At 44.2% G+C, this 20,679-nt stretch overlaps 7 protein-coding genes across 7 annotated transcripts; 4 read left to right on the forward strand and 3 right to left on the reverse strand.

Moving 5' to 3' along the window:
* Positions 1-201: 201 nt before the first annotated feature.
* LOC115634566 (protein OSCP1) lies at positions 202-1,919 on the reverse strand. The gene is made up of 2 exons (XM_030532389.1): positions 1,791-1,919; positions 202-1,082 (listed from the first exon to the last, which is right to left on the reverse strand). Exons 1-2 carry the CDS (start codon positions 1,852-1,854, stop codon positions 202-204), a joined length of 945 nt encoding a protein of 314 aa, XP_030388249.1. The 5' UTR covers positions 1,855-1,919.
* Positions 1,920-2,903: 984 nt separating this feature from the next.
* On the forward strand, positions 2,904-4,230 carry LOC115622810 (enoyl-[acyl-carrier-protein] reductase, mitochondrial). Its single transcript, XM_030516881.1, has 2 exons — positions 2,904-3,184; positions 3,268-4,230. The coding sequence occupies exons 1-2, from the start codon at positions 2,968-2,970 to the stop codon at positions 4,122-4,124; spliced, it is 1,074 nt and encodes a 357-aa protein (XP_030372741.1). The 5' UTR covers positions 2,904-2,967; the 3' UTR covers positions 4,125-4,230.
* LOC115622801 (nedd8-activating enzyme E1 catalytic subunit) lies at positions 4,121-5,659 on the reverse strand. Its single transcript, XM_030516870.1, has one exon. It carries the CDS (start codon positions 5,567-5,569, stop codon positions 4,217-4,219), a length of 1,353 nt encoding a protein of 450 aa, XP_030372730.1. The 5' UTR covers positions 5,570-5,659; the 3' UTR covers positions 4,121-4,216.
* Positions 5,660-5,936: 277 nt separating this feature from the next.
* Positions 5,937-8,771, forward strand: LOC115629029 (rac GTPase-activating protein 1). Its single transcript, XM_030525331.1, has 4 exons — positions 5,937-6,353; positions 6,416-7,358; positions 7,571-8,370; positions 8,433-8,771. The coding sequence occupies exons 1-4, from the start codon at positions 6,275-6,277 to the stop codon at positions 8,504-8,506; spliced, it is 1,896 nt and encodes a 631-aa protein (XP_030381191.1). The 5' UTR covers positions 5,937-6,274; the 3' UTR covers positions 8,507-8,771.
* Positions 8,772-9,105: 334 nt separating this feature from the next.
* Positions 9,106-10,163, forward strand: LOC115625320 (sortilin-related receptor). The gene is made up of 2 exons (XM_030520345.1): positions 9,106-9,931; positions 9,994-10,163. Exons 1-2 carry the CDS (start codon positions 9,178-9,180, stop codon positions 10,143-10,145), a joined length of 906 nt encoding a protein of 301 aa, XP_030376205.1. The 5' UTR covers positions 9,106-9,177; the 3' UTR covers positions 10,146-10,163.
* Positions 10,164-10,528: 365 nt separating this feature from the next.
* Positions 10,529-12,085, forward strand: LOC115625329 (probable enoyl-CoA hydratase, mitochondrial). Its single transcript, XM_030520357.1, has 4 exons — positions 10,529-10,547; positions 10,618-10,742; positions 11,000-11,721; positions 11,811-12,085. Exons 2-4 carry the CDS (start codon positions 10,643-10,645, stop codon positions 11,874-11,876), a joined length of 888 nt encoding a protein of 295 aa, XP_030376217.1. The 5' UTR covers positions 10,529-10,547; positions 10,618-10,642; the 3' UTR covers positions 11,877-12,085.
* Positions 12,003-16,950, reverse strand: LOC115625311. The gene has a single exon (XM_030520334.1). It carries the CDS (start codon positions 16,924-16,926, stop codon positions 12,235-12,237), a length of 4,692 nt encoding a protein of 1,563 aa, XP_030376194.1. The 5' UTR covers positions 16,927-16,950; the 3' UTR covers positions 12,003-12,234.
* Positions 16,951-20,679: the final 3,729 nt, after the last annotated feature.

A 20,679-nucleotide genomic window follows, 5' to 3' on the forward strand; every position in this document is an offset into this window, starting at 1 on the left:
TGGCGTGCAAACATTTTGGAACCTTTTTATCTAAAGATCGGATTCACATTTTCGATTTCAATTTGTTCATCTTTTGTCAAGCTTTTTTTGCTCTGTAGAAGAAAATACATATAATACAGCGCATTTTTCCCTTTATCTGAATAACTATCTCCTCGTGGGGAAAAATAACCTAACTCTAACCCTAGCAAAATACCCATTATTTTAATGCATTTTACTGTATAAATCAAGCAGTTTGTGATTCAAAACGCGCCCTCCAATTCCTCCAGTGTCAGTCGGAGTCGCTGTTTGAAGCTGCACGAACTCGCATCCTGCGGCATTGGTTTGTCTGCTTGCCCCATTGTTACTGCTGTCCAGGTCCTCGAGCAATATGTTGCATTGCTGCAAGCTCTTTTCGTATTGTTGCTGGAACTGCCGCGCATCAATGGGCTGCAAATCCTCGCCCGAGACGGGCGCCTGTCGAATATTAAGTTGGGCGGCTAGCTGATCCATGCCACTCTTGCTGTTAGTTGCTCGTGATAGGTGTTCCTGCTGCTGGACCAACTCGTTGCTCTTGATATAGATATTCTCACCGATGCCTTGAACAAAGTTCTGGAAATAGCTCTGATCTACTTCACGCAGAAAGCTGCCGTCCAGCGTTTGAAAACCAAGTCGCATTAGCAAAGAGATTTTGGTATTGAAGCACTGCAGCCAGGCCTTGTTGGTGCGATAGATGGAGAGCTGTTGCTCTTCCCCGCAGGCATTCCAGAAATCGAGAAGTGTATTTTTCGTGAAATCAATCAACATGTGCCGCTTGGCATCCGGATAAAGTTTGTTTATCGAATCCAGATGGCGAAAGGTAATGTCTAGTAAATGATGCTGATGCCCTGACATAAACAACTGCCACTTGTACATCATAGTCATCAGATTCCACAATTTGGCCTGCGATTGCTCGTCCAGGCGCATCAGCGAACAAGTCGCAATATCATTTAACATGAATTTGCAATGATCGGCAGTTATTAGTTGAGCATTTCCGTGTGTAGAACCGTTAAGTAGAGAGTCTATGAACTTCGGCTCCAATAACACTGTCGTCACATCGTGTATAACTACGAGATGTGGGGAAAAATGTCGTCATTTAATACAATGATGCATATTTTAATATAAATTATTACATCATTATACCCTGTACTCAAAGGGTAAATGGGACAAAAAAAGGCTGTCAAAATTTTACTATATTTCGACAAACAATGCTGTCGAGTAAACATTAAAGAAAAACATTTCAGCAAGAATTTGAATACCGGGGGGTATTTTACGAGTATCTGTTTTTTGGGGTCAGCTATGCTCCTTATCTCACAATATAGTCAGAGGCATTATTGAAATTAAGAACATGAAATAAAAAACATCAAAAACGAAATTGAATGAATTAAGCATAAAGTAAATTTCAACACAAAAAGAATTTAAAAAAAAATGAATAAATAAATGAAAGCAACATAAAATAAAAGAAATTTTATTACAATGTTAATGCTTGATTAAGAAATTAAATTGATTAGAGATTAACACAAATTCTCTGAAAGATCTCCTAAATGGCGGCTAAGTATACAATTCCAATTAGACATTGAATTCGAACACATTGCCACTATGCTACCAGTTCTAGACTTATCTTAAGACAAATTTTAGGATTTTTTTTTTGGGATTGATAGATTTTTTGAGTTATATTGTTTTTGAATTTGCATATCTTAATTAAACCAAGTCCGTTTTCGGGGCTCTGCCCAAAACAAAAAAATTCTGCTAACAATTGGAGTTGTGCCAGTTACCTTGAACCGATTTGTCGGCTGCAATTTGTTGCGCTTTCAGCCGCTGGTCAATTACGTACAGCATTTCGCAGCCCAAATTGACCAAAATAAAGATATTGGCGCGTGGATTGAACTGTTGGCTGAACGCGGACATTTCTCCAAAATAGACGTGCGAGGCGTTGCAAAGGCAAATGTGAACTAAAATTCCTGTCTAGCCTGTTAGCGGCAGCACGCGACTAGAAAATATATTCACACATACATTTATTTTATTGGATTTTTTCCTTCTGTTTTCGTGCGGCAGTGGCAAATGTTTGAGTGCTTGACGAGAACCCACGGCAACGTCTTTTGGTGGCACAAAAGTGCAAACAAAAACAACGGCAGCGACAGGCGCTGTGTGTGTAATTATTATGGCCTGTCGGACATCTGGGGGAAGGGGCCAAAGGAATTATATTTACCCTCACATTTCCCGCATTGACTGTCGGAAAGTTATTGATTTGTGTTTATTTTGCAAAAATGTTTAGTGTTTGTTGTTGGTTCTGTTTTTAATGACATCTATCGTGGAAATTATGGCAGCAGGTTAAAAGCCTCGCGTGTGGCCATTAAGTTCGGGGAAAACAATCTTTAAGGGGCACAAGCAGTTCAAGTGGCTATTGGTTTCGTTTGCAATAAAATTAATATTAAATGTCAAGCTAATATTGACGTGCCAACATTTTGAATGTCCATTGTGTGCCAAAGTCAAAGCGCGCGCTCTTCTAATAGCATTTATGTGCATACATACAACATACATACTATATGTATGTATATTCAAATTCGATGGGTTGTCGAGGTAGTAGGACCCTAACTACCATGTACACACACACAGAATTCGAGGGAGGGTAAATCGGAAAAGGCGGCCGGATATTGCGTGATTGGCGTCCATGCGCCTGTATTGCACTTCAGTGCACATATATGTATGTACATTTCTATGCTATTTTAAAGCAATTGAGCTTAACGATTAATGGCGCGTCGATATACTTGTAATCGATAATTGTGATTGGACGCCCTGGCGCCCACACAGGTGTAAAGCGGCAAGTGTTGTTATCCAGCTGTGTATTTTGTAATCAGTCCGAAACAGCTGGGGCGCATGTATGATTTAATAATCGCCGAAAATAAGTTTTTTGTTTCAATTTCAATTTATTGGAAATTACATGAAAACTAAATGATGTTGCGCCAAACGCTGCCGCGGAACACCCGCTCACAAGGGCTGGTTAGACAAATGGCCGTTATGGCCAAATCGCTAAAGTATACACAATATGGTGAGCCGCAGGATGTGTTGCATCTGGTAGAAACACAACTGGCGGATCCAAAGGACAAGCAGGTGCTGGTGAAAATATTGGCTGCTCCAATAAATCCCGCCGACATCAATACCATACAGGGTAATATTTTGAATTACAGCGAACTTTGCATTATAAGAGACGCAATAATCCGTTATCTCTTTGCATCATCACGTCATTATTAGGTAAGTACCCGGTGAAGCCGAAATTTCCGGCGGTTGCTGGCAACGAGTGCGTCGCCGAGGTGATTTGTGTGGGCGACAAGGTCAAAGGACTGCAGCCAGGCGAACATGTTGTGCCTCTGACAACTGGACTGGGCACCTGGACCACCCATGCTGTCTACAATGAGGATCAGCTTTTGGCTGTTTCCAAAAACGTGGGACTGGCTGAGGCAGCCACTATAACCGTTAATCCATGTACAGCCTATCGGATGCTCAGGGATTTTGTGAAGTTGTCACCGGGGGACACGGTCATACAGAATGGCGCCAACAGCGCCGTAGGCCAGGCGGTGCATCAACTGTGCAGGGCTTGGAACTTGAGGAGTGTGGGAATAGTGCGCGATCGACCAGAAATTGGGGAGCTCAAGCAACAACTAGAGTGTTTGGGCGCCACAGTCGTGCTAACGGAAGCAGAGGTACGCACCACGGACCTATTCAAATCGGGTACCTTGAAAAAACCAAAGCTTGCTTTTAATTGTGTCGGGGGAAAGAGCGCTACAGAAGTAACGCGCCATCTGGACAATGGCGGCATTATGGTTACCTACGGAGGAATGTCACGCGAACCGGTTACGGTAGCCACTGGCCCACTCATCTTTAAGGATATTGCATTTCGTGGATTCTGGATGACGCGCTGGTCCAAGGAAAATTATGACGCACCTGAGCGTCTTCAAATGTTTAAGGAGCTCTGCGAACTCGTAGAGCAAAGGAAGTTTGTGGCACCACCACATGAAATGGTGCCGTTGGACAAGTTTAAGGAGGCAGCGTCAGCAGCTCTCACCTTTAAGGGATTTACCGGCAAGAAGTACATACTGAACATGAGTTAATGAGTATACAGTCAAAGCGTAGCCTTTTTTGTTTATTTTTAAATGTGTGTAGATACTGGTTGAACCTAAAAATTGTCTATAATTAAATATCGCTAATTCATCTCGATCTCATTGGTTTGATATTTAAGCTGCAGAGTCATGGCCGTTGGTGATGTCGCATCCGTCACGGTCAACTGCTGTCCGTCCTGCAAGCCAAGCTCCCCTAACGACTGCGTCAGATTCTTACGAGTCGCTTCCTCGATGCTTTTCACATTGGCCATATAAAGGGTCTTCTTTTTGCCATCTTGAAAAACTGTTGTCAGCCCCGGACTTTTGAGCTGAAAACGTGCCGATTCACACAGCAATTTTATTACATCTTCCAGAGTTGTGGTGTTTGGATCTTCAATGGGTAGCACCTGTGGAGCATTGCTGCAAGCCAAACAGGTATCAGATTTCTCCGCCTCATAGGTGTACGTGTATATGCCATCCAGATCATTGAAGTTAAGATAGTTGGCCATGCTGTCGTAGCAGCTGGTGGCTATTTTGAACACTTCGGTGGCACAGGCAGCCGCAATAACCGCATTGGTACTGGCCACCGCCGGAATAATGTGCTTGATAACACCCTGAACCAGACGATATGTGATACCCGTGATATTAAACTGATTGGCACGTTCTAACGCACGCTCATAAACCCAGGCCAGGTGCTGCGGATCATCGCCATCGAGGGGCACATTAAAGGGATTCTCCTTATCCCATTGTATGATTTTTACGTACTCAATGCAATGCTCCGGTAGGCGAGGAGTATTTGCTATTGTACAAAGCGGATAATTTACTTGTGGTGGAAATAAGTCGAGGGTGCATTCGATGCAAGCTGTAAATCCAGGCAATATGACACGGGCATTGCCCTTGAAGCCCTCGGTGCCGCCATCAATCATGGGTATAATCGATGACACATCAATGGTGTTGTCCGAATCGTACCGCAGCATGGACAGCAACATTCCATTGATCCAGCGACGTGCTACAATCGAGTCCAAGCCACAGACAATAATGTGGAACTGCTGGTAGAATGTATCATCAAAGTCCTGAATTTTCGCAAAGTGTGGCGTCACGCGGCACGTAGGCAGGCGATTTTGTATAAATCGTGCCGCGCACTCTGCCTTGGAGGCACCAATATCCGATCGACGGAAGAGGAACTGTCGATTGAGATTCGACAGTTCTATTGTGTCCATGTCGATGACATGCAGATCGCCAAAGCCCATGAGAGCCAGATCCTTCAACAGCTCACAGCCAAGACCACCGGCACCAATGACAAGAACTTTGCATTTCGTTTGCAAAAATTCTAAGTTGTCTGGAGATGGCGAAAAATCGTCTTTACAAAAGGGACCTTCACGCTCCAGTATGTTACGCAAGCCGTTCCAGCGCTTGCTTTGAAGTCCCAATGAGGGATTCGGTGACGTAGCTGACATGACTTGTACTCTTTTTGTTTCAAACAAAATATGCGCAAATTTATTATTCAATGCCGCTAATTGGCTGCAATTCCGACTTAACAAGGTGGCAGCGCTGCGAGCTGCCGGTTAACAGTGTGACCAAAAATTAATGATACTGCTTGCCAGTATGAGTTAGTGGTACGAATATTGTATATCTTTTTGAAATGAGATTAGAGACCGGGCACCGTGTTTTATGTCAAACACTGAGTCATTTTTTAATATTTCCATTGGTACATTTAATATTTTCTAGTTACTATTTAGCTATTATACATAAGACGCAATGTATACTATTTTGCTCTACTTTAATCAATTCGACTTTTTATAATTGAAGCGTTAGAGCTTAAACATTTTAAATGCACAAAATATATTTCAGAAATACAAGTTTCTCTCCAATTGACTTGCAAAATACCAGCAAGATTTAAATACCACCTATTCTTTAGCTCGATCTGGCAGCCCTGATTCACAATATCATCTTTACCTCACCACCAAATTGAAAACAACGGCGCTTGGCTGTCAAATCGAAAATTTCATTGCGCGTCCTTTGCAGCGTGCTTTTGTGCTGCAATATCCTATTGCATAAAACACCAGTGAAAAGTACTTAAATCAGTGAGAAACAAAATATAAACAGCACAAACTCACATTCGATTGTAGTGCTTATAAGGGAATAGGAGACAGAAAACGAAAATGACGCTGTCCGCTTTGGCGTCGTTTGACGATCTGCGACGCTGCATGCAAGTATTGAACGATGGCATCGCTGAAGAAGGTAAGTGGTTATTATTACAACGCGGGAATTTCAACTTGAAGTGCTTCTTGCGTCCTACACAGAGTTTTTGCGGTTCCTGCGAATGGTAGAGCAGTACCATGAAAAGAGCATGGGCTATGCCGCGGAGACGGCTCGCATTCAACAGGAGTTGGACAAGTCGCTAGTGAAAATGGGCGATCTAGAAGGCAAGCTGTTTCATGCACGCCGTATCATTGAAATGGAGAGCAAAATGCGACGCCAGGCAGAACACGAACGTGATGCCATGGAAAACAAAATTATTGCAGTCGCCGATTTGTTGCGCCATGAACGCAATCTGAACAACGACACGCGCGATAAACTAGCCTTTTTGCAGACGATGCAGTCACGCAAGCGGAAATCTTTAAACACGCTGCGCGAAGAACGTTCCTCGCACTGTGACATAAATTCCACAGGCTCTCTGCTGTCGGATTTGTCCATTACACAATCCGAAGATGATTTCCTCGAGGCGCGTCGCTCCCGTTCGTGGCGCGAACACCGTCCGTCGCTGCCTAAGAATCCAGTACCATGTGTGGGAAGCAAGCGCTCGCGTTTGAGCGGAGGACTGAACAGCAGCGTCATTGGAACACCAACGACGACCACGACACAAGCGCGTCGGTCTGGGCAGGGAGTTGGCGTTGATCACCACACGCTAAACGTGGCGCAGGGCGCGGAGCGTTTCTGTGCCACCACCAAAGTGACTATACCACAGGATGGACAGGGTGTCATACGTGCAGAGTCCACAATTGAATCGCTGCCAATGGTGACAAAAAAAGCAAATGTCGTGAGCGATGGATTGGCCTCCACGCCAAGGCGATCGGCTTTGAAAGAGGCCGCGGCACCCCCATTGACGCCTATCAATGCTATGGCTCCGCATCTCGCTGCAGTTGAAGCCGGCTCGCCAGCCCAACGTCGTCCACTGATGCGCAAACACACCTTCAACCAGAAGACTTTCTTGCGTGGAGACAATTGCGTGCAATGCCAAAAGCGGTAAGATATAACTCTTAACACTGTAGATTAATTAGAAATGGCTTAGTAACCAATAGAGCATACTATTCATATAATGGTGCATATATCAGCAGTTTCTTAAAAAGCACTGGATGGTCTCTATATTCTTACTATTGCTCAATCAATTGTTCTCTTATATACCACAATTTATGCAGTTTATGAAGAATGTACTTAAGCTCTATTTTTCATTACAGCATACGATTTGGTGCCGTTGCCTTGCGCTGCCGCGATTGTCCCGTGCGTTGTCATATCGACTGCCGTCCACTGTTAACCGTCAGCTGCGTGCCACAGTCTGGCACCCCAACAGCTAAGACCATGCTGGGTTACATCAGCGATTTTGCTCCATCTATTTCGCCCATGATACCTGCACTTGTGGTGCACTGTGTCAATGAGATTGAGGCACGAGGCCTTACCGAAGTTGGTCTCTATCGCATGTCTTCATCAGAGCGTGAATACAAGGCCCTGAAGGAGCAATTTTTACGTGGCAGAGCGACTCCACATTTGGGAAATACGGATATTCATGTGCTCTGCTGTTGTGTCAAGGACTTTTTAAGGTCGTTGCGTGAACCGCTTATACCAACTTCACTATGGAAGGATTTCGCCAATGCCGTTCAAAATCCCGACGCCAAGCAAAGCGAACAATCGCTATATAAATTGGTGGAGCTACTCCCGCAACCTAATCGCGATACCTTGGCCTTTCTCGTTTTACACTTTCAGCGCATTGCTGAGTGTCCAGTTGTGCTTATGCCTATTGATAATATAGCGCTAATCTTTGGACCCACAATTGTTGGTTACTCGTCACTGGAACCGGATCAGCATAGCATCTTTACGGAGGTATTCACCCAACAGCAAGTGGTGAAATCCTTGCTTAGTTTACCCACCTCCTATTGGCAGCAGTTTATAGCATTGGAACCTTCACCATTAATAGGCGAAATTCATGGCAGTTCTGTGAAACGTGTACCCAGCAGCAACAAGGATTTGTTCTCCTTGTATGGTGAGCGAGTGTAACTTTTACGTTTTATGCTGATTGCGCTAACATTCAATTTTTATTTATAGCGACACCGCTGAAGAGTACCATAAAGAAACGCAAATTCTATGCGACGCCGCCGCCATCCGCTCAAAAAAAATGAGACACACTTTGGGACAGTATTATAGAAGACGTTACTTAAATTTACTACAAGTATTTACCCTTTTTTGTTGCACCCACTGAGAAGGAATGATAACCTTCCATTGCAATTCAAGTTTTCACAACAATTTCTATTTTTCTATAAAAAAGTTAAGCGTTGCGGTTACAATTGTGTTGTATGGAAATCACCCACATTATTAAAACTATTTCCGCAGGCATACTTATATACATATGTTCGGTTATAAATTTATATATACACCACCGCTTATATATGCATATATACATTATAATTAAATCTGAAATGCACAATCTAATCGTTTTTAATAGAACTTTATTTTACCCACCTGCCAATTACAAACTGAAAAGAGGATTAGGGAAATTTATTGATACCTATTGATATTGTACCAGGTTTTCGTTAACGTTCTATTCAAAGACTTCGTAACATACCACTACTTGCTTTTGTAATACAAAAACCCGATCAGAAAATCTTAAAGTTGAAAGAGCAATGTGTCTGTACTTCGTGTGTCATATTCATATAATATAGTATACGAAACTGGTTTAGGAGAAAAAAGCTGAAATTTACTGGCGCTACAGCTGATTGTTGAGCATGGAATTACTTCTGTTTAGTATTTCATACGCTTTTCGCGTTCACAGATCAGCCAGTTGTAAGTGAACATGTTTAGGAGACAGTTGAGTGTATTGCTGCTCCATCTAATTCACATCAGCGTGATGGTAGCGGACCAGAACGCCACCGGATGCGGATATCGCTGTGGAAATGGCGAGTGCATCAGATTGGATCAACTGTGCGATGGCAGTGCTCATTGTTCGGATGCATCCGACGAAACGGCTGCCTTGTGCGAGAAAATCTGGTGCCCCGGTTATAGCTTCCGTTGTAACTACGGCGCATGTGTGGCGAGCACGGCAGTGTGCGATGGCCATGTCGACTGTGTGGATGGCTCCGATGAGGAGAGATGGCTGTGCAAAGCACAAATGTTGCAGGGCAACTGTGATAATTGGGAATTGCACTGCCTGGCTGGTAATTGTGTGCCTTTTGCCAAGTTGTGCGATGGGAAATATGATTGTCTGGATGGCGATGATGAAGATGAAGCTTTGTGTGAAGGAGTGGCGTCGACCAGCACAAGCGCATCAACAGTGACTGAACCGGAACCGGTCTCTTCAATTATGCTGGCGATGCGCAAAAGGATATATCCTCTTGATAAGTCGACAGAAAGCAACAATAGCTGTGTGGTGCCTCAGCTGGCGAATATCATTGTGAGTGCCAGCGATGGTACAGTTCTACAGTCTGGTGCAGCAGTTCTGAATAGCACCCTTATCTATTTTGCCTGCCAGACGGAACATCAGCTCAAGGGTCGGCCGAAAAATATTTGTCAGGCGCCCCGTTGGCTTCATGATTTTCCTTACTGTGAATGTGAGTAGATTATCAATATATGGCTGATCGTAATAGTAAGCATTATGTGACTTTCATTGCAGCACCCTCAATGTCCACATTCAGCGCACTCATAGCGTTATTTTCCTTCTTATCAGTAATTCTACTAGCCTGTATCTACCGGCTTCGGATGGCGAATAGCCAACAAGGCGATGATCGAATTCTGCTCGTAGAAGTCAATAAACCTAGTGCGTAGTATTTAAGATACAACCAACTAATATATTATACATATTTGTAGGCAGAAATGTACGGTATGTTTAAAAACTGGTTCAGTGTTCGGCAGCGTCTTGTCATGGGCGGCATTATTCTACATACATATATCGATATTCAGCTATCGATAGGCTGATTGTTAATTGTCAACTTGTTAGTTTATGATGTAATTAATTTATGCATTATTTATTTCTTAAAATATAGAGAAAAATACATTTGTAAGAAAAACTTGTTATTTAAGCAAATATGTTATTGAAATGTTATTGTATGTAAATTACCGATGGCAACATCGTCTTTAACATGCTCACCACTAATGCTAACCGGCTCCAAAGCATTGCGCGATCGTCGCAATTGCCGCTCTCCACATTTCTGCTCCAGCGTCTAGAGTGTAAGTATCAACTGCGGAAGGCAGCTAGAATTATTAGATAACAGAAAATTAATTGGTCCACAATTTCCAGTCAAGTTCAAGTGAATAGAAAAAAAATGGCGAACATTGCTAAACTGATTGCCGGTCGGGCACAAAATGTGCTCCAGATGGCTGCTAGACAGCCCCAACTAGCCACAGCCTCGCGTTTTGCCAGCAGTAAGTACATATAACTAGAATATTAATAGCAATAGCATTTGCCTTGGCCTTACCTTTGCCACACCCCCTCGATGTGTTGCAGGAAAATTGTGGACTTTGGTCAAAAGTTCTGCAGCTGGGTGGGTTTGGGTGTAATTGTAATTAGTGCGTCTGCTTGTAACAGCCGGTAGATGTTGTTTTTCTTTAAGCGACAGTCAAAACATTAATTACGCAATCATTGTGATATAAACTAATTTGTCGTCTCTCTCACTCTGCAGCGGCCAACAACTGGGAATACATTAAGACTGAAGTTGCTGGCGAGAAGAAGAACGTAGCTGTTATCACCTTGAATCGCCCCAAGGCCTTGAATGCTCTTTGCAATGGCCTGATGAAGGAGTTGTCTACAGCGTTGCAGGGATTCGGCAAAGATAGCAGCATCGCTGCCATCGTGCTGACGGGCAGTGAGAAGGCCTTCGCCGCTGGTGCTGACATCAAGGAGATGGCCCCAAACACCTATTCCCAGTGCATTCAGGGTAACTTCCTGAACGACTGGACCGAGGTTGCGCGCACCCAGAAGCCAATCATCGCTGCCGTCAATGGTTATGCTCTCGGTGGTGGCAACGAACTAGCGATGATGTGCGATATCATATATGCTGGCGAGAAGGCAAAGTTCGGCCAGCCTGAAATTGCTTTGGGAACCATTCCCGGTGCCGGAGGCACTCAGCGCTTGGCACGCGCCGTTGGCAAGTCTAATGCCATGGAAATTTGCCTCACTGGGAACATGGTGGGCGCTCAGCAGGCTCAGCAGATGGGCTTGGTCAGCAAGGTGTTCCCTCCAGATCAGTTGTTGGCCGAGGCCATCAAGACAGCCGAGAAAATTGGCACACACTCGAACCTTATTATACAGTTGTGCAAGGAGGCGGTCAACACTGCCTACGAGACGACCCTGCAGGAAGGTTTAAAATTCGAGCGTCGCACTTTCCATGCCACGTTCTCAACGGTGAGTCCGTCCGCTATTGCGTAATACTATAAATACGTCATAAAATCGTATAATCTTATTTAAAACTATGACTTGTGTGTCTTTTGCAGGCCGATCGCAAGGAAGGCATGCAAGCGTTCGTGGAGAAGCGTCCGGCTCAGTTCAAGAACGAGTAAGGAAATATGGGAAATTTCCAAGCCAGCATTGCATTTATAATTCATAGCTCAAAGTCCAATTCCTTATACTACTAACTAATTATACAATTTGTCTGTTATTTGTACGCAAACAAAAAAAGGGAACGATTTCAGAAAAAACAAAACATTTTAATTTCGGCTTAAGCCACAAAAGTTGACTTTTGAATAAATTGTTAATATAAATAGTTAAATATTAAATAATAATTAATAACATAAAACATGTGAAACGAAACGTTCGAATGTGCGACAATGGCCCCGCGACAGACGCCCGCAATATAGCTGTTAACTGATTTGTGCAAAACATTTGCCAGCCAGATTACGAACGTCTGACGAAGTACGTTTAGAAACAGAAGGCATGGCAATGCAAATCCGGCTTCTTGGTGTCGGCGCGATAGTGCACCCGTTTAGTAGGTACCTGCTGATGTGCCAAACTATCTGCAAAACTGTGTGTTTTCAATATGCCACTGCGCTTCCGAGTATCCTCCAAGCCCGCTCTGTAACGACTTCGCACATAATTACCACTGTCCGCTGATCTTTCGCTATCACCATCGCCAAAACTGTTGTGCTCGTCTATACCGCGGGAGCGTGTTCGAGACGCCTGCGAAACTTGGCAATTGACATAAACGGGTTCGGGCGCAGGTAAGGAAGAGCACTTAGTACAGCCTTCTTCAAAGCAGCCGCAGCTGTCCTCGCTCTCAGAGCTAGATGGTTTTTCAGATTTTTGTAAATATAGCGTATTAATCTTATGACTTTCATCTTGATCCAAATATTCGTCGGGGTCCATGCCAGAGGGTCGCACAACAAGCCAATCCTGCCTTCTACGCCTGTCCCGATTTTTACTCTCTTCCACAAAGAACCAATGGTTTTTCTTATCTTTCTTCTTCTTATCAATGGGAAAAATGGTCGATCGACGCACAAACATTCCAGGATCTTTGCTTTTCTTTCTCAAACTCTCATTGCTTCTAATCGCTCGTGAGGTGAACAACCAATCGTTGCCTCTCTTGCTAACTGGCAATAAACCTGCTTGCTTCGCCTTTTTCTTCTCTTCATACCGTTTTTCCCATTCTCGTTGGGCATTTGTTTCGCGTCGCTCTGCATCGAGGCATGGGGTTGACAGTGGCTCGGTCGGTGGTGTTACAAAGCCACTCGAGCTGACGCTGCTCCGTCTCGCGACAAGCCTCCGTCGGGGCTTCGGCGTCGTCAATTTTTCGGTACTGCTGCAATGATGGTGATATTTGGATGGTAGGCGTTCCTTGCTAAGTGTTCTGTAGCGCGATTTTATAAACGGCGCAGATGTGTGGCGCTTTTGCGGGGCTGGTTGAGCTCCTTGGTGAGCTTGACTGCAGTGGGAGTGAAATTTCGATGGAGGACGTTTTTTGAGATACGAGTTAGTTCTATGCTGGGTGGGGGTTGGTCCATAATGTCTTAAAGAACATTTCGTTGAATCGCAATCGCGGTCTGGCGATGTACATTTCATTTTTTTGTTCATTTCTTCAAAGTTACTTGGCTCTATCGGTGCAGACCACATATGTACTTCGCGCTTTTTTTGGACTGGCTTATTTTCCTTTTGGATGACAGTATGTTTTCTTTGGGGCCTATGCTCTTCCCAATCGACCGGAGGTTCCTTACTAGCCCATACCTGATGCCATCGGTCTTCTTCCTTGTAATCTTGATGGGGGGGCTCTTCGACTTTATGGTGTTTTCGGAGAGGCTTTGCTAATTCGTGGACCGGTAGCTGATCCTTCTTATGATCTTCATTTGTACTATGGGTTGCCATGCTAGTCGTTGAGGCCTCGCGTGATAATCTTGGACTTTTTGATTTTTGCTGATTTTTGTTGGTATCGTGGGAGTCACGTTTTGCAGAATTCTCACTATAAATACTTATTTGGGAAACCGTAGAATCACGATTGCCGGTACTCTCGCTATAAGTACTTTTTCTGGTAAATGTAGACTCACGCTTGGCAGCTTTGTCAGCCTTCTTTTTGGCTGCAGGCTCACTATAAACAGTTTTGGCAACCGTAGACTCAGGATTGGCGGTATTCTCGCTATAAGTACGTTTTCTGGTAAATATAGAGTCACGCTTGGCAGCTTTGTCAGCCTTGTCAGCCTTCTTTTTGGCAACCATAGACTCACGTTTGGCTGCAGGCTCACTATAAACAGTTTTGGCAACCGTAGACTCAGGATTGGTAGTATTCTCACTAGGAGCACTCTTTTTGGCAGAATTAGACTCAAGCTCGTCACTATCCTCACTACGAAAAGTTATTTGGGAGACCATGGAATCACGCTTGGAAACAGTCTCACTTTGATTGTCTTTTTTCGAAGCTCTGGACTCACGTCGGCTAAAATTTGTAAATTGGCTCCATCGCTTCTTTTTTTGAGAAGTTTTGGACTCACGTCGAGAAATTTGGTGACTTGAAGTCGCTGACATCTTTGACTCCAAGTGGGTATTTTCTTGTACCGGAGCCGACCACATAAATTTTTTGTTTTTGTCAGCTTTTTCTTCATCATGATCCATTGGAAAAGACCAGTCTGCCTTTCGATCGCTGCCGTCATTCTGCCTTATACTTAAAGACTTAGTCTTGCCAATAATGAGTTGGGAAAAAATATTTGGTGTTTTCAAAATAGTCCCATTACTTCGGCTAGGAATGGGTCCAAACTGGCTTCTACGTTCAACTGGACGCGACCAGTTCTGCCTCTCTTGATTTCCTTCCCCGTTGGGCGCTAATCTCTTACAGCAGGTGTCTTGTTCCGAAATCTCATATCGCTTCTCCGTTGTTTCCGGCTCAGATGTACTTTCCGGTGATGTGAACCTTGCACAAGGCAGAGAATTATCATATTCTTTCTTAGCTGGTGACTCGTCAATGCGCACCGATCGCACACATTTCACAACCTCTTTTTGTTTTACCTCTTTCCCAGTTTTAGCAGGTTTGCGTTTACGTCTCTCCTTGAGACTTTCGTCTCCGGGATTTGACCAGAGGTAGTAGGGTTCGAGCTTAGACTTTTTAGTCTCCGAGTCTTCAGAACTGCTTGAATGCCTTTCAGGTGCACTTTGACGCTGATTTGGATTCGCTGCAAATTGCGGAAGTGGCTTGTTTTCATGATCTTTGTCAGGGGTGCTCCACAAGTAACACATTCTCTGCTGGGGATGATCTAGTTTTTCCTCTATGCTAGTACCGGATTCTTCCGCTTTTTTGCGTCTCCATCTTTCTAGACGAAGCCTTGTCGCCCGGTCAATTCTTTGTCGTTCCTTTTCAGCTTCCCGTTCTTCGTTCCGTGACCAAAGGAAGCAAGAGCGCAACCGCATCTTCTTCCGGTGTAGTGCCTTAGCCCTGTCTTCCGCTCCTCTTTCCTCTAGCATTTGTTTTGTATTGGCCTTGATGTCGGGTTCTACGTCGGACCAGAGGTAACAGTAGGGTCGCCTGTTAAGGCGTTGGTTCATTTTACGCCTGCGGCATGCCAGTTCCGCTAATCGTTCCTTCTCTGCAAGCCTTATGTCATCGTCCACAGTGGACCATAAGTAGCAGTAGGGTTTGGGCTTCTTGCGTTTCTTTACTTTATAGGCATCCTTCGTAACCAAATGGCAGTGAGTTCTATAGTAGTGTTCGATTAAATCTTTTTCGGAACGCTTCACATATGACCGAAACCCGCTGCACTCGCTTGTACTTCTCCCACGCGCCTCAATATCTGTATCGTCTAGAACATCGGGCCGCTCAGAGCCGTGTACAAAGACTTTTCGGTGGCAGCGTAATACATCATAGAAACCATGGGTGGGTTTCTTCGATTTAGCTCTCACAATATGCTCACTCGTCTTAGGTGTAAGTTGCTCATCTGATTTGAGTTCCATCGGTGCTGTACGTACTGGTGTCGACTTACCTTTTCCTTCGTGTCTGCTTCTACTCCTGCTTCTGCGACGCGGGGTACGTGTTTCCTTAAGATAGCTATTATTCTTCAGTACCTGGTAGAACGGTGTGTTTTCATAATATAGATAGCGTGGATCACGCTTTTTCCCAGCCTTTATCTTTGGACATATCCAACGCTCGTGAGGCTGAAGTTGGCTTTTAACGGGCTTTGGCTGGGGGCAGTAATCGGTCTTGTCTTCAGCGGCTGGTATGATTTTAGTTTCTGGTGTTTTGCGTGGCTCAGGAATCTTACGGCTCGGCTCATATATAACATGTAATTTTGGCTTTGCAGCCTTTTCCTCCTCTCTGGGCTCTGGCTCCAGCTCAGAGGGCTGATAAATAACATGCAATTTATTTTTGTTTTCCTCTGCTTTAATTTCAGCATCGAGCAACTTATTATCTTCATAATTCTCTTGAACCCTGTAAATCAAATGCAAGCGATTCTCAGGATCCTCGCCGGCATTTTCATTCGCACGGTATTCGTTTTCTTCGTAGATATAATTCAAGCGCTGTTTCTGTTCGTCTGTTAGATCGCGCTTTGTCTGCATAAGCATACCTTTATCGTATTCGTAGCTTTCGGGTCCGTTATCGACTGAGCGTCTTGGTTCCTTGGGCTTGGGTTCCTCTATTGGTTTTTCTAATGGCACACAACATCCGAACTCATGCAATTTCATATCATTGATTTCTTCAGAGGTATGTCCGACTCGTGGGCATTGTGCATGGCAACATGGAAACTGCAGGGGCGCTGCCGTGTCGATACCCACTCGCATGTGACGAAACTTGAGAGCTCCATCGTACTTGTAGTAAGAGAAGTTAGGCTCTCTCAATAGGTAGCGTCGTGGCAGCGCCCCCACTTGGTGTTCCAATAGAAGTGTTAGAAACTCGGGCGATACGCGCTGATATTTCCATTTCCTTAGATACATGGCATTCCGTAAGGGTGTTTTCAGCTTCAGTCTCTTCACTAGTTTATGGAGCACTTGTTGCAACTCTTTCTCGGGCTCAGATGGCGGTATTATTGGTGGTTGTGGTGGTGGTGGAATGCCAGCGCAGTCCTGCGCCCCCAGACACACCCGAACGCATTTTGGAATTTGGGTTTGGCTCTGTAATTTGGCGGACTTTGTTTGCTTCAACATGTCAAATGTAAGAAAAATTTAGGGATTTTTAAAAAGTTTATTCAGAACAAACTAGAAATTCAAAATGGACGAGCAAGTGGTTGGTTGATGTGCATTAGTCGATCTGTGTATGCATCACAAAAGCCTATCCTGTGAATGGCTGAGCTAAGCATCCATGGCTCGACTAATGCAAATCTAACCAAATCACTAAACACAAGACATGCCACATTCCTTGAAACCACAATCAGAAAACTGCTGATGTTGAACCTGCGCCTCTCGCTTACACATGTTAAGGTAATAGGCGCGAAGCTCGACTTTGCGCAACTTTTCCTTCATTTCTTTAATAAGCGGCGTGTCCTCCTCCTGATGTCGAGAACACATAAAATCACAGAGAGAGCATTTACCGTCTCCGGTAATACTTGTATCTCTGGTGCATCTCTCGTCAATTTGCTCGTGCTTCGTGGGCGTTTCTTTAGTTTTTTTCAACGCAGTTTTTGAGCACGTTTTTATGTCAGGAAGCTTATAACGGCGTACCGGCATCCTCATGGGCTCTAAGAGTGGGTAACAACATTCATTGGGGTTAAAAGCTTCATCCAAGGTTTTCGGCGTCCAAAGTCTTCTTTCCATCGAGGCATACTTGTTGGGGAAACTTGTGCCCGTAGTGGCATATTTTGGTTTTCTTTTGGGTCCTAAGGATGGAGTAGCTGGTTTGATTGGTTGGGATTGTACTTCCACCTCAAAGTCGCGTTTCGCTCGCTTCCGCGGCAATTCTCGTTGGGGTACGATTTTCATGAGTTCTTTTATTTTCGCCTCAACTGAAGCCCGTCTTCGAATGTAGGACTCCATAAACGCTGAATCGGAGTGTTGTTTGGCTCGCAACTCTTCTTCATGGATTTCCTTTGATATTTTTTGGAGTGATATTTGTGATCTCTTTCTTAAAAGGCTTTCTGTATTTGTATATTTTGAGGCCTTGCTCATAGGTGGTTTTTGTATAGCCTGAACTGTTTCAGAACTGACAGTCTTAATAGGTTTTCTGGTGATCTTTACGGGTACTTCATTTGCGGGTACTGCTGGCTTTTCGGCCGCCTCCGCCTTTTGTTCCTCGGAAAGGATTGACAGCTCGAATTCTTCTATGCGCACTTTCGGGTACTCCATCAATTCAGTAGTTTTGAAAATGTTGTCGTCTTCATCGGCCTGCAATTCATCAGCCTTTGCTTTTTTCTTAAAGTATGGTTCGATTTCGCTTGTGGACAAAATATCCGTCACACTTATGACTGTGCCCCTTTTTTTGTCCAGCTCCGATGTTCTGTCCTCTGAAGTTATCGATTTTTTGTCCGCTTTACTCTTGGGCGGGTTGACGTAGTCCATAGAATCAACTGATCTTAAGTAAGCTATAGATCTTTTTGAACCAGACCTGTTCAATATCTTCGTATCCGGCTTAGATTTTACCAAATATGACTTAAAGCGCCTTAGTTTAAATTTAGAACTTCGACGTTCCATTTGAATATTCGCTTCTACTGCCTTCTCGCTTGTTGTCAGCATTCTTGGAGCTTTTAAAAAAGATGTAGTACTTTTTTGGTGGCCCTTCCTTATACTATTGGAGTGCCTTGCATATATGGCAGATGGAGCTGGGATATTTATTATATGCCTTTTTTGACTGATAAAATTGCTGGGCACCGCTTTTGGTTTCAGCGACGGAAAGGGCTCGTCGGAAGGATCCTTAGACTCCTTGGACTCCGGTTTTCGTTTTTGGATCTGGCGTGATTCGCCCGAGGGCAAAAAAGGCACCAGATCTTTGGGCTTGTAATCCACTGTTGTACTTTTTTTTTGTGAGATCTGGCGAAGTATTTTGGATTCAGTACGACTCAGTTCTTCGGATGTAGACTTGTTGGCTGTGCTTATCTTAGAACTACTAGCACCAGAGTCGGGTTTGGCTAAACTAGATTTATTCGGAGGTAGCTTTTCTGGTGTTTTAGGTAATTTTTTGTCTTTGACGTCGGGTTTTGCCATACTTGATTTATTAGGAGGTACCTTTGCTGGTGTTTTAGGTAATTTTTTGTCCTTGATTACCATGGCAACGGGTTCGACGTATGATACGTGACTCTGGGCCGACGCTCTCCTGTCTTCTTTTGTTACAATTTCGATTTCTATTTCAGCTGGTTGGCGCAGGGAGTGCGTGCTTTGAAGTTGTGGATGAAGCTCGGGTATTTCTAAGTCTTTTAAAAGCTCACCGAAGGGTTCCGAGAAGGTGTCACCTTTTTGGCGCTTTTCCAATTCAGGATGGGCGCTGCTTTGCTTTGCAGCAGCAGGAACTTTTAACAGATTGCTTTCTTTCTGACTACCCCTGTCTAACTTTTCTAGCCATTGATGCCGTTGGGCACTGATTTTTGGTGGAATTAAAGTCGCTTGGCTCGCGCTCAGAGATGACATTCTACTGGGAATATTGCTTGTTGGGGCTTTTCTCACCACTTCTTCCTTCAGTGAACTTATACGCTCTACGCGACTGTAATTGCTACTAATGCTGCCAAATGATACGCTTACAGCGTCCTTTTCCTGGGCAGTTTTTTCCCTTGGTAGCTTATCATTTAGCATTTCATTTTCCTTTTTAAAGGATTGCCTGCGTTTTGGAGTAGACTCTTTCTGGAATCTCTCTTTTTTTTTGGTCGTCGCGGACTTAGGTTTCCTTAAGTTTCTTAACGTAACTGAGGAGACTGGTCTATCCACTGCATCGTGTTTATTGCTTTTACGTTTAAGCGTTGAGGTCTTTTTGTACTTTCCTCTGGCATTGGATGGTATTTTTAGCCCTTGTTCCCTTTTTAGTGTTTTTTTCAGAGCCATGTCTGATGGTTTAGTTTTTACAATCGTTGGGATCTTTGCCATTTGAGGTATGACTGGTTGTTCAGCAGTAGGTGGTGACCGGGATCGGTGTGGTACTTGGTAAAGGGGCCCTCCTGGTGCTGCATCCATTGCTGGTCTAGATTGCCTGCTACGTCTATTAATTAATTCCCTATTCTTCTCGACTAGACGTTTAAACTTTGCAATGGACTCGCGTTTTTTATTAGCCGCCTCAAATTCTGCCTCCTTCCTAAGACGCTCTTGCTCCGCCTGTCTTATCTTCGATATTTGCTCCTGAGCCTGCAGCCATTTGGGCTTAGAGTGAAAAGGAGCTCTCTTCTCTGGTCGTCGTTTGGCGGGCTTGGGCTCTTCATTTACAACAGGCGGTGATTCGGCTGGTGGCGCTCGTGGCTTTGGAGGACGCGCTTGATTTTGACACGGCTTGCAACAAATTTCATATGTTTGTTCGTCTTCTGTCATCTCGTAGTTACGGTCGAAACACTCCAGCAATTTGTGGTAGAAATCATCAAAGTTCCCCCAAGTCTGCGTTAGTTGTTCATCGCAATAATAGGAGCTTAACAATTGTTGTGGATGTGGCGGCAATGGCCCGCCTTCAAGATACTTTCTCAGACAGTTCTCGTTGAGTCTCATCGACGCCTTGGGCTCAAACTGGCGGGTCTTCGAGGGCGGCTCACTGTACATGCTGTTGCGCAAATAATTCAAATTCTTTTCGATAATACCGAGATCAGTTTTCTGGGAATTTTTAAGTGTGGTGGTTTTACCCGCCAGCTTTATTTCGGCACAGCCGTCGGTAACATATGGCTTGACCGATAATTTCTGACGTTTACGCTTGTATAATGATTGAATATTTTTCATTTTTATTGACACCACTAATAATTTTATTTGTATTTTTGAAATTCAACTGGCATTTGAAATCTG

Source organism: Scaptodrosophila lebanonensis, unplaced genomic scaffold (assembly GCF_003285725.1).
Source record: "Scaptodrosophila lebanonensis strain 11010-0011.00,11010-0021.00 unplaced genomic scaffold, SlebRS2 tig00000001-arrow-pilon, whole genome shotgun sequence".
Taxonomy (NCBI): domain Eukaryota; kingdom Metazoa; phylum Arthropoda; class Insecta; order Diptera; family Drosophilidae; genus Scaptodrosophila; species Scaptodrosophila lebanonensis.